Source organism: Caenorhabditis remanei, chromosome III, assembly GCF_010183535.1.
Source record: "Caenorhabditis remanei strain PX506 chromosome III, whole genome shotgun sequence".
Lineage (NCBI taxonomy): Eukaryota > Metazoa > Nematoda > Chromadorea > Rhabditida > Rhabditidae > Caenorhabditis > Caenorhabditis remanei.
In genome coordinates this window covers 6,576,314-6,588,797 of record NC_071330.1, presented here as the reverse complement: position 1 = coordinate 6,588,797, position 12,484 = coordinate 6,576,314, and the positions used below count along the sequence as shown (strand labels likewise).

Genomic DNA, 12,484 nt, shown 5'->3' with positions numbered 1-12,484 from the left:
GCTATCACTAGCGGATTGCACCAGTTGGAAAAGTTTTGCTAGTCGAATTCCTTCAACCTAAGCGAACGAGGTTCTTTGTGTTGCACGTTCTGCTACGACACCTTTTGCCAGCTTATCGAGGTGATCCTATGTTAGTTGGCCTCGTGCCAACAGGTCAGCTCACTTTAAAACGTGGGTCTACGGGACTGCCGAGGACCACCCTAACCACGATATTATCTAGGTCCAGTATCAACGAGCCACCTTCCTTCCTTCCTTCCTCCCTCTTATTCGCCCCCTTTACCTCCTTCATCAATTGGCTATTTGAAAGAGTGGCATCAATTTCACAGTCACCAAGAAGAAATTTCGTAAACTCTTCACTTCCATCATCACTTCTTCATCATCTCGCCACATCTCGCACCTCCTGCCGCATTTACACCTCCCGGCTGTTTCCTTTCCACTCTTTCATCAACCTTGATTGTTTGCATTTCTTCAAAACCACATATCCCTCCTAATCCAGCTTACTGTAGTATTTCTCTTCTCCTGGCACCTGTTCCTTCTTCTTATTCCCCCCCGCCTCCAGTAAACAAAGCCTGGGAATCTGATGAGTATTTGTTCAATCAACCAGTCCGTTTTACGATTTCTCAAAGTCAGCTTCATGTTTTTTCTCTTCAACTACTTCAACAACTAGTTCTTAATCCCTCATAACCACGTCATAAACTTGTTCTATCGTAAAAAGAGTACCGCCCGGGTCATCTGAGGTACACGTCGTTTCTTCCGAGCACCTGTTCGTACCAGGTTTTATGAGCTCGGCAAAGGTTGTAGGTGAGCCGTTAGTAGCGTGCCATCTCCCAACGTCTTAGTAGTTTCAAATTCTGAGAGTTCAGTATTACGAAAACCTGGGTATAAAACGAGGATTGCTGAGAAAAAAAGAGAAGTGGACACATCCTCCTTCTTTCTCTTTTCGTCTTCTCATCTTCTTATTTCTTTTTCGTTTCCCGTCCAGGAGCCACTTGTCGTCCCTTCGTCATTTTGAGTCCCGGGGATTGAAAAATAGTAATCGGCTCAGAGAGAATCAGACTTCCCGGACGATGGCTCATTTTGCGTGTTTTAGTGGCGGGGACGAGAAAATCGAGTCTTCACAACATGTCGCAACTGATTCATCACTGGCTTCTCTCTGAAGAAGAGTGGAAGAAGAGAACTGCTCCGAATGGCACAATGTTTTTCTAATTAGTTTGTACTAGAAGGTGATAACCAGAATGTACTTTTAGTTTTGTGAAGTTTTCTATACACTTAGAGTATGTTCTCAGATGCTTTGAGATCTAGTTACAATATTTTTCAAATTGTTTTCGAAGGTGTTTTATAGGATAAATAGTAAATAGAGTTATCATGCTGAATAAGGTTTCTCTGATACGCCTATTCTGGAGTAGCGAAAAGTTTTCGTTGCCCGAAAATAGACCCATAAAAGTTCTTAGGTGTCTAAAAACTCTCATTCTACCGTATCCCTTATCCCCATTGATCCTTTCTTAAGAATTACAAAAACTTAATTAATATCTTAAGCTCAAAAATAGAATAAATTCGTGAGAAATGTTTATAGATTTTCGGTGAGATTGTTTTGCTTCAAGATCTATTTACAGAAAAATTTAATGACGAAAACAGTACAGTCATCCGAATAATTCAAACCTGTCTTGTGAATCTTTAAAAACGCTTGAATTCGTCTTTTTGTATTTTTCTTTTATTTATTTGAGATTATCATAGTATTCTCTTCAGAATTTATTCTCCCCAATCAGGATATTTGTCTATGCTATCAGTGCCTATCCTACTTACTTATTTCTCTTTCCAATTATCTCACCTTCCTCAGGTTTCATATTATTTCACCTTATTCAGAAATGCATTCTCGGATATCCTTACTCCTTTTGATGTTCGCTTTCAACGTCGGCCTAATCAATTGTGGCGGTCAAAGTCTCGTATCTCCTCAATCGAATTGTAGAATCAGGTAATTACAACATGCCGAATCCATGCAAAAACAACCCAATAAACTCACCAATTATCTCTTGTTTCTATAGATGTGAAAACGGCGGAATGTGTGTATTTGATCTCGATCGACCAGATTTCCATTCGTGCATTTGTCTTTTAGGAGTATTTACTGGAGACAGGTGTCAGATTAAAGGTGATTTTCAGATGACTGAAAATTTTGAAATCAAAGAAAAATTATTTCAGTTGCCACTACAGAAGGCGTTGAAACTACTACAATGGATTCGGCTGGAGCACCAGAAATGGCTCATCCGAAGAATATTCAGCAGCCACAACGTGAGTTTCAGATTAGACATTTCCCAAGGATTATTGTGTATGAGTGATATTTTGTGGTAAATGCAGCCGGTTGGTAATATTTAAAAAACAGTTTCTGAATCTGTTTCTCACTGTTCTCTCTAGATTTAAAAAAATTCTGTCTGCATTTTCAAATTTTGGTTGGGTCATTTTCGTTTTCCCATTTTTCACATCTTTTATTTTGTTATTTTTTATTCCTTCCAATTTTTTTGGTTGTGCTCAACATGTTTCATCTGGTGATATGAGTTTTTCTAACTGGTTTTCACTCCCATTCAGAACTTGATCCGAATTCTTGGTTGTTGTGTTATCAGTACTTCCGAGGCATTCCTCTCCAGACTTGCTCCTTTCTCTTTTCTTTTTTTCTTTTTGATTGATGACGTAGACTTGTAAAAAGTGTTTTCATGTCAACATACAATTACAACAACCACCTTTTTCATGACATCACATTCCTTAAATTCCAGAATCCGAAGTTGATCGTGAAGATGCTCGACGACGTGACGAGGAGAGAAAACGGGAGTATGAGAGACAAGTGGCTGAAAGGACACGGAAGGAGAAAGAGGATCGAGATAAAGCAGCTGATGAAGAGAGACGAAGACAACAACATGAACAGTATTGGAGAGAGGTAACTGAGAGAGAAAAGAGAGAGAGATAATGAACAGTTGTTGATGGGGGAGAGAATCAAAAGTGAGCAGTCAAAATAGAGCAAGTAGACACTTGTTTTGAACACATTCCACTCTCAACGGGGAGGTGCATTTTGTGATTGAGATGAGATCGAAAAGAGGATGAATACGGGCGGTCTTTGAATGGGATCAAAGGGTGAATAGTGGTAATTAGATTGATCTGATTGTAAGTGGATTGGAAGGAATTCATTTCGGTGTGAAGATTAGAAAATTGAAATCCCGTTGGAGTATCTGAAGGTTATGTTCGTATATATATTTGAGCACATTTCAGCACAATTCATATTAAATTTGAATCTTCAAGATGCAGTAGATAGCATGTTTCATGTCGAACTCTATTACTGCTTTAAAAAGAACGAGACAACTGGCAACTTTCCGAATAGCACATTTTCCAGAATTTTTTTTGAATTGAGATCAGTAGAATTTCTGTAATAGAATACTTCCTAGTTCTGTACCATTTTACACCTACATATGGTTCTTTATTCTCGCCTTGTAATAATGAACATTTTAAGGAAACTGCTCGTCGTGAACAACAGCGTGCTGAAGCTGAACGACGAATTCAGGATCAGAGAGCACGGGATGATGAGAGACGAAGACAACATGAATCCGAGAGAGCACAACTTGAAGAGAGACGCAGAGAGGTATCAGAAGATTCTAGAATCTTACCGTAATCCTTTTTTCTTTTTCAGGAAGAAAGTCGTCGATTGGCTGCTCAAAAAGAGGCTGAAGAAGCAAGAGCACGAGATGAAGAAAGACGAAGACAAGAATCAGAAAGAGAATCACAAACAGAAATGAATGATAAAAGAACGCATTCAATGAATGAACAATTTGAATATGAAGGAGATGAAGATTATCCACAAGTTGCTGAAAAAGAAGACGAATATGATGAAGGATATGAAACAGAGAAAACAGAAGATGTCACGATTACATCCACTACGAAAACTTCGAAACAAATGAAACCAATGGTTGAAGAAGAGAAGGAAATCAGAGTAGGAGCAGGAGATGACGATGGAAGTGATATGGAAATGGAGAAGGATGAAATGGACAACGAACAGGTTGAAGAAGATGAGGAACCACTGAAAAAAGAGGATGAACAATTAATTGATTCGATCAAACATGTCTTCAACAAAGCTGTAGATGAGACAGTTAAAGAACATCCAATGTGAGTTTTCTTGTGGTGAAAAAGCACAAGAAACTATTCAATTCAATTTTCAGTGACGGAGACGATTACTGGGATGACAACTCGAAAAGAGCAGATGAAGATCGTTGGAGTGAGAATGAGACAACAATGAAGACTGAAGGTGAGCACTCTTAAGTTCAAAAAAAGGGGTCACGTAGTTTTTTATCATCTTTATCATTATCTTTTCGTTAGCAAAATGATAACAGAAATCTAGTATTTTCATTTGAGTCACTCTGAACAGTCGTAACTAGTTTTCCGTCAACATTCAGCAGATTTGATTGCTGGGAAGAATTCCTTACTGCCGGAATAAAATTGGAACCAAGGTGTGAAATGATGTCAAAACCGTTAGCAACGATATGCTTCGTCGTTAAGGACATGTACTTGAACAGCGTTTCGTACCCAGTGTTTTACCCCAAACTAGTAGAATTGGTATATGTTTTAAAACAACTAAGCAATTCGAAATATTTCCAGAAGCGGATGAATATGGAATGGAAGAAGGAACTGAAGGATGGATGATGGTGAAGAAGGAGAACGAAAACTCGTCGTCTGCAATTTCAGTTTCAATCACTTTATTCTTCTCACTAATTGTTTATTTCTTCTAAATTCTCTCTCATTAATCTTACACTTTCCAGTTTCCCTGTTTAGTACTACATTGCTTTTTAAACGGGTTCTATCATTTTCCTTTTTCAAATTTTTACTCTTTCATTTTCTCATTTTCTTCATTTCCCATCTCCTCTTACTCATATCTCACTTCTTTGCACCCTTCTGCCGTTTCCCTGATATTTCCAATACTAATAATTATTGTTTTTTCGAATAATAAACCGATTACGTAAACTAATAATTACCGTAATCCTCTCGTAGAGTCACCTCATCCAAAATTCAATTAACGCATTCAACGGAACAGGTGAAAAGGCGAAAAGAAGGGAAAAAGAATAAGATGGAAAAAAGCCGCCCGTCTTCGATATGACTCGATTCGACATCTGCATGTGCATTTTGGCAGTTTTGTAGCTGATTCAACTGGTGTCAAATTCAGGTGAGAAATTGAAAATATATCTGATATTATGTGTATTTTCAGAGAATATCAGTCTGAAAGTTACATAAAGGAAGATATTTGAAAACGAGATGCCGATGGTCGTTGCGAAGAGAAATGCAAGGGAGAGGACACGTGTGCATACTGTAAATCAGGTGAGTTTTCGAATTGATTTGGGTAAAATGTTCCTTTGAGATATGATTCGAGGGTTCGCATCAATTGCACAGACATCTGAAATTGAAAAATTACGGTAGATTGATCTAGAATTGTGTTCAAAATACAACACATCGATGAGACAATGAAAAATGCAACTGAATTCTACCACCTGCACATCTGTATTTCAAAAGGTTCCTGTATCTCAACGACCTATTCCCACAGTTTCAGACACTTCCAGAATCTGATAATGAAACTGATTTGCAGGTGATTGAAGTTCACGTGGAGTTGAAATCGGCATTACTTGTGAAATCTACAAAATCTGAAAACCTGAATTTTCAAATTGTCGCTAGTCGTGTCTAGGAAAAGGGGTTTCCTATAAAAACATAAAACCTTGTTCTTCTCCACCTAATATCCACATATTCCAGGCGTTTCTCGTCCTGAAACAACATCTTCCCAGTCTCCGCCAATTCACAAAACGTGTCAGCAAACTTCGAATTCTCAACGCAGCCATCACCTACATCGAGACACTTCTGAAACTGATTCAAAGCTCTGAATCAGTTCCTCCGTCTGTTATATCTGCAACTCTCGGTCCAATCGTCCCGACTCCAGTCAGGGCTTCTCAGAAACTTCCGAAGCAGCATCTATCAGAATCTCACCCCATCCAACCAATTCATTCTCGTCCATTACAACCAGTTCTTCCACGCCAACAGGGAATAATAGCTGCTCCGATAGCCACGTGTGCCCCCGATCATTCCCTTGTTGATTATAGATCAACATTCTCTTCAAATTCCTCTTTCCAACCAGTTCATCCAGTTCAAATGCCATCTGTATTCTCACCCCAACCTACATTTCCGTATATGAAGAGTCTTTTGGACTATCCAACATATTTCTATCAGCCATCCACTGCTCCTCCTCCACCACCTCCTCAATCTCAATCTTCTCAGTCTCATTTAATTGTCAACAATTCTCTTGTTCCAATGCCATCTTACCAATGTTTTTAGTCATTTTCAGTTGTTTTTTTCAAAATAAATCTTTGAACTATCATAGCATTTGGTTGTGAAAACGTAAGAGTATCTCCAGAGCTGCAATACCATAGCATGGTTTTCAATTAACACTTGTTCAAAATCTGAATTTTATAGTAAATGTGTAGACTCAGAATTGTGGAAACGTTGATTTGCAGTACCGGTCATAAGGTTATTTATAAGGCTATTAATTATGACCAAAAATAATTCTAAGGACCAAAAATAATTCTAAGGACCAAAATAACCGACAAGAGCCGTAAACTTTGACCGTTTTCAGTTGAAATTATCCAACTTCGAGAGTGTGTCACGGTAATAAACTGCTTGTCCCATCAAGTAGATTTTTAATGAATTATACAAATCAGAAGTAGAACTTCATTTTTGTAGTTTTCAACTTTTTGAACAAGCACTTTCTAGCAAGTTACGTATCGACAAAGTAATTTCTCCCTCAAATCGACCAATTTCAGTGTAAAATAGTGCGATTTTTGAGCTGTCGACTTAAAATTGCTATAACTCTTTAGGAAGTGTCCGTACAAAAAAGTTGTCAACTATAAAAATAAAGCTCTATTTTTGATCTGTATAATTCATCAAAAATCTACTTGATGGGACAATCAGTATTACCATGACACACTCTCAAAATCGGACAATTTAAACTGAAAACAGCTAAAGTTTGATCGGCACTGTAAGCTGGACTCCATGATCACATAATGCCCAGAGAGTCTCAACTGTATTTTCTTCAAATAGATAGCTAAACTGTCTCGTGTCACAACAAGAACTTCAAGAGTAATCTTGTAAATGATCAGCTAAGTTAACAAACAAACCAAACAAGCATCTGATACTGTTAGTCATACCTCGTGATATTCTTCTTCCCCCAGATTCATCTAATTTGAAAATCTGTGCCCCACGTCATAGCTCCATACTCGTCATTCCTCTCATCTTTTCTTCTCATTTATTTGACCATCCACATACCGTATGTTTGCTTTTTTGTTCTGTCTCCAACCCGTTCCGTATTCAATTTCCGGTCTTCTCCGCCACACGTATTTTTTCTCTTCCAAAAGCCACCCCGTATATAAACAAAGCTCACGAGCCTGGAGTTTCCATCTGACTATACAAACGACAATCCAATAATATTGACTTGCTCGTTCTGGTAACTTCTACTTCTTCTTATTTACTTTATGTTTAATAATGTTATTTTTGTTTCAGTTGTCAGTTGACTGTCGTCATGTGGAAAAAGTCTCTAACTGCGTATAAAAAGGTTGAAGAAGAAGGAGAAAAAGATAACACAAAACAACATTCTTTCAACTATCAAAAGCTAACTGGTGAGAGTTTCTGATAACGTTTTGTACTGTTCATTCATCGATATTTCAGATTCCGAAATCATGCCAAAGCAAAATAAAAACAGAAAGTCTTCAAGCTATTCATTTGGCTCAATGACTTCGACTTCTTCTTCATCTTCCACATGTCCATCCTCTAAACGATACACGTCATCTCAACAGTCCTTTGCATTCGTACCGCCCATCTTTCCGGTCGTACCACAGAAGTTTGTATTTTTCGGATAATTCTATCCAGGATCGTCCTTGAGAATGTATATATGTATTTTCTGTAATTAAATGAGAAAATCGAATAAATTATTTGTTATTGAAAGAAAAAGTGTGTTGAGAAGACATCCAGTGAAACCACCGGTGCTCACTTGCTATTCGCATCTATCCATATTTTCAGTTCAGGACTTTTCTAAAAATGTGCATGAATCAGTTTGCTGGAAGGTATTAGGTTGATTCATAATTTTCTGCAATTTTCGAGCTTGCCGGTTGTCGTTTTGATTTCTCGGCGCAGGAGTCGTTTTTCGATATGATCTTTTTTGTGTTTGGTAGACCAACTCAAGTACTTGTTACAGTTTCAAAGTTTTACTTATGGATCTTTTTTCCGCCGAGAGCGGAGCTTTGATTTACAAGCAACTTTTTGCGTTTTTGAAACGCTATTTTGTTTTCATTCGTTTCTGGTCTGAAAACTAGGTCATTCAAAAGAAAGTTGTTGATGTATGGTAACAAAAGTCTCCTTGTTTTAACGCAAATACATTTTGATTCAAAAGATTCGAAACAAGAAACTTGGATTTGACTTAAGAAGTTCTTCTCTTTCAGCAGTCAGATCTAGATTTGGAGTTATAGCAGGGAATCGTATAAGCGAATCTGTGTCAAACCACCTGTAGGTTGTCAACTTTATTAAGGGTGACTTATGTAATTGTAGTTCATGGATGGAAACCATATATCGGAATGAGAAAATTCGTCGTTACATACCACACGTTTTGAATCAATATGAGATGGCACATCACATGGACCTAAGTTGGTTCTTAGTACTTTTCCACCCAACACGCATATGGTCGGGCTGTTTATTTGTTAGAAATAAGTAGTTGGGTTGTTACTCTAACGAAGTGAGGAAAGTGCAATGTGTGGACTGAGATTTGCGCTCTCTGGGTGTTCTCAAACCTGAAAAAGTGGTTTTTTTGAATCTGATACTCAGTACTCTGGGAGTAGTGGTAGGAACTCCTGAACAATGTAAGGGAAGTAACATCAGATGTTCACGTTTCAAATTTCAATAAACTTAAAATCATGTGACTCCAAGACGGGGAGATATAACACAAAGACATTTTTGGTATGACAACACTTTTTTCAAGTGTTGAGAAAGTAACCCACAACAAACTATTATCATCTGGCTGGACAGTTTTTTCAATTCAACGTACTTATCCAGCCTTCTTCTCTCGAATAAAAAACGTTTTGCTTGACTCCAAGGTCATTTAAACCGGAAAAAATCCGAATGAAAAGGGGATATCAAATAGAAGCAAGTTCCCTCTTCAAATGATCTCAAATGGATGGTCTACGCGGAGAGAATCAGAATGCTACCAAAATCTTGTCAGAAGACCATCGGTGCTGATAAACAATATTTTGAATTCGAGAAGTCTTTCTGGATTTAAAAAAATAGAAGCAAAGTTTTATCGAAAAATTGCAGAAAATTATGAATCAACCTAATACTTGGGATAGGTGTTTATTAAAAATTAAAAAAAAATTAACTGGTAAGGTCTAAATTATCCACGGAGTTTGAAAATAGAATTGGCCTTTTTTTTCAAAGTTCCGTATATTGCGGTTGGTTTGCTGTAGAAACTTGAAAACCTACACTTCGGGTGTTTGAAATTTGACAGATGACATTCAAAAGTACCGACAAATTAACAAAACTTTTGACGTATTCATTCTGACACGTCGTCAATGATGGTACTGGTAGCCGTTTATAGACATTAACTGACAGTACAATTCACAGTGGACTTCCGCGAAACTTCTCAAACTATCTGTTAATTGAAAAACCACAGTGGTTTACTTCAATAAAAAATTGACAAGGGTACCCCAAGACCATGCAATTGCTTTTTTGGCTGAAATTTTCAGGATAAGTTAAGCATGATCGGAAAAGATGGTTCTGAAATCTTTGAAGTGCGCCCGACACTTTCAGCCGAGCTCTCAAAGTTTTGCTCTGGTTTAACACAGGAAACATCTTTTCCGATCATTCTTAACTTGTTTTGAAAGTTTCAGCATAAAAAGCACTTGCATGGTCTTGGAGTTCCCTTGTGAGTAGCTTCTCTCTTATCGAAATTAAAAGTGGATTGATAAAAGTATAAACCTAGAAAGTAAATATTTCGTCAAAAGAAAAAAAACCAAAATATGAAATATTTTGAAGAGAGTACAAACACTCTTTGCAAACAACTAGCTTCGCTCTTTTCCTTTTTCTTTTTTTCATGGTTCTTTTTTATTTGAAAATCTACAACCAACTGGATTTCTCTTCTCGAGGTCATTTCAAAAACAGATTCTCTCCACTGATATCATTCATCAATTAGTCAGTTTTCAAGATGTCACTATATCAACATTTCGGATCTTTTTTCCATTTTCTCCATCTTAATGAATCACTGTCTGCTCTTCAGAAAACGTGTACCCTCTCATTGTCAGACCAGCTTCTTTCAATAGTTTCTCATCATTTTCCTGTATTTCACAACTCATTTCAAACATTTTTCCGTTTGCTTCCGTAAAACCGAAAAACGGTATAAATGGGAGAGAAAACCGGTTGTATCCATTCAATTCGGTTTTCTCTATTTTCACTCAATCTTCCTCTTCTTCTCTCTGTTGTCAGTTGTAAAATGACACTATTTAATCGTAAATTTTGGAATCTAGGACACAATCTATAGAGAGAGAGAGAGAGAGAGTATCTTGACTAATTACCAGTCACTCTTAATATGGGGATGGACACTTTTTAAATTCAAATCTCGTAAATGCAATCTCTCAATTTGTCTCCATTTCGCAGATTTAGATCTTTCACGAACTTATAACAAAAATAAGTTAGCAAATTCTGCAATCTCAATCGGATTATTCCGAATTAGTAATCGAAAAATGTATTTGTCGCTCAAGTTTTCAGTGGAAAATGACTGTCTCTGGGAGTCGCAAGTTTTGGCTCGTTCCAAATTGCTACCAGGCATTAAGGACAGCTTGATTAGGCAGATCTCAAATGTTTGTTTTGTGCTTGTCACTTGCCGCTGAGAAAAACCGTCTCAACGTACCTATGCTTAAGCCCTGTAAAAGCCCGAGAATGGGTTTCAAAACCTGGAGCGAAGACGGTTTTTCTCAGCGAGAAGTGACGAGTACAAAACAAACATTTGGGATCTACCTAGTCAAGCTGTCCTTAATGCCTGGTAGCAATTTGGAAAGATGCAAAACTTGCGACCCCTTGAGGTTTCCTTGTAAAACTATTTTGACTTCGAAGCATTTCATCATTCAACGACCTTCTTCCGAATTTTCAAAACCAAACAACTGTTTCAATTCCTCCATTTTCCAATAATTCAAATTAGATCAAGTGTCCTTTGTGATGACCTTCACCCTCTTCCCATCTCTCTTTTTCTCCCTTCTCTCAACCCCAATTATTCTGTACATTTCACGCCAAACACATGATTTCATACTATTCTTTTTCTCCTTTCTCTTCTATTTTCTCTAATTCTCTTCTTGACTTTCTCTCTCTACCTAGCAGTATTCTGAATGAATTCATCAAAAAAGGATGTTCACAATCATAAAAACGCAATTACAAGCAAAAACACAATGTTTTCGTCTGCTACCAGACACGCCAACCTTCGTTTCTCTCCAAGATTTCAGTCCCATCCATACAATCATTTCCCCATTTCCGTTCCCCATATTTTTCAGTTTCCTCCATATCAATATTATTTGTTTTGGGAATCACTTCTGGGCTATCGTTACTGAAAAAATACGAATATTTACGATGAGTAAGGCTGGGCTCAAAATGAAAATATATTGGATTCAACTTGTATAGTGAGCTCTTTTGAACAAACTTTATATTAATTTGTTCTGAACTTTTTTGTATTACACATTTCTCATGACCCCGAACTAATTACAGTGAAATAGTAAATAAACAATAATCTATAAAATCAGGCACTCACGAGATCATCACCAGCACAAAATCTCAGTTCATCATGAAAATTGTTGATTTCTAAATAGAACAAAACATTATTAGTTCAGGACCTTGTCCGATCTCCTATCATCTTTTTATCTTAAAACTCCAACTGCTCCTCCCAGTCTATCACCACGTTTTAAACTTTTCCCATCCTTTTTCTCCGTTTTTTCGGTCCCATCCGGCGTCCGATAGTTCGTCCCATTCGGGCACTTCAACTCGTTTCCGTTCCATTTCCTCCGATCTTTCTTTTTTATTTATTTCTTCTTCTCTCTATCTTCATATATCACTTTCCCTTTCTTCTGCTCATTTCAAGTCCTACTCTGGATGGACCAGACAAGTTGACGAACCAATTAAAATGTTTTGTTCCCTCGTTTTCATCTCAAATGGACAAAATGATTTTGTGACTTTTCTTTGGAAATCTGTCACGCAACCGGAAGAAAATGTCCTTTTGGTGCAAGATGTCAACAGAATGTGACAGTTGGCAAGTAGATTTAGAGAGAGGATTGAGAAAAGATGGTCCTTTTAAAATTTGAACTTTTGTTTTTGTTCGGGAATCGGAGAAAAGCTTAAATTGATCAAATATCAAGCAGGAAATGAGTAGTTGTTCGAGTACATAGTAATTATT

The 12,484-nt window shown here is 37.4% G+C and overlaps 3 protein-coding genes across 3 annotated transcripts; all 3 read left to right on the top strand.

The window, feature by feature from the left end:
- Positions 1-1,865: 1,865 nt before the first annotated feature.
- On the top strand, positions 1,866-4,763 carry GCK72_009498 (uncharacterized protein; the record flags this gene model as incomplete). Its single annotated transcript, XM_003112841.2, has 8 exons — positions 1,866-1,972; positions 2,043-2,146; positions 2,197-2,286; positions 2,766-2,926; positions 3,494-3,622; positions 3,671-4,143; positions 4,197-4,282; positions 4,633-4,763. 8 exons carry the CDS (start codon positions 1,866-1,868, stop codon positions 4,761-4,763), a joined length of 1,281 nt encoding a protein of 426 aa, XP_003112889.2.
- Positions 4,764-5,283: 520 nt separating this feature from the next.
- Positions 5,284-6,348, top strand: GCK72_009497 (uncharacterized protein; the record flags this gene model as incomplete). The annotated part of the gene is made up of 2 exons (XM_053727404.1): positions 5,284-5,346; positions 5,773-6,348. 2 exons carry the CDS (start codon positions 5,284-5,286, stop codon positions 6,346-6,348), a joined length of 639 nt encoding a protein of 212 aa, XP_053586981.1.
- A 1,240-nt stretch (positions 6,349-7,588) lies between these two features.
- On the top strand, positions 7,589-7,925 carry GCK72_009496 (uncharacterized protein; the record flags this gene model as incomplete). Its single annotated transcript, XM_003112919.2, has 2 exons — positions 7,589-7,685; positions 7,735-7,925. The coding sequence occupies 2 exons, from the start codon at positions 7,589-7,591 to the stop codon at positions 7,923-7,925; spliced, it is 288 nt and encodes a 95-aa protein (XP_003112967.2).
- Positions 7,926-12,484: the final 4,559 nt, after the last annotated feature.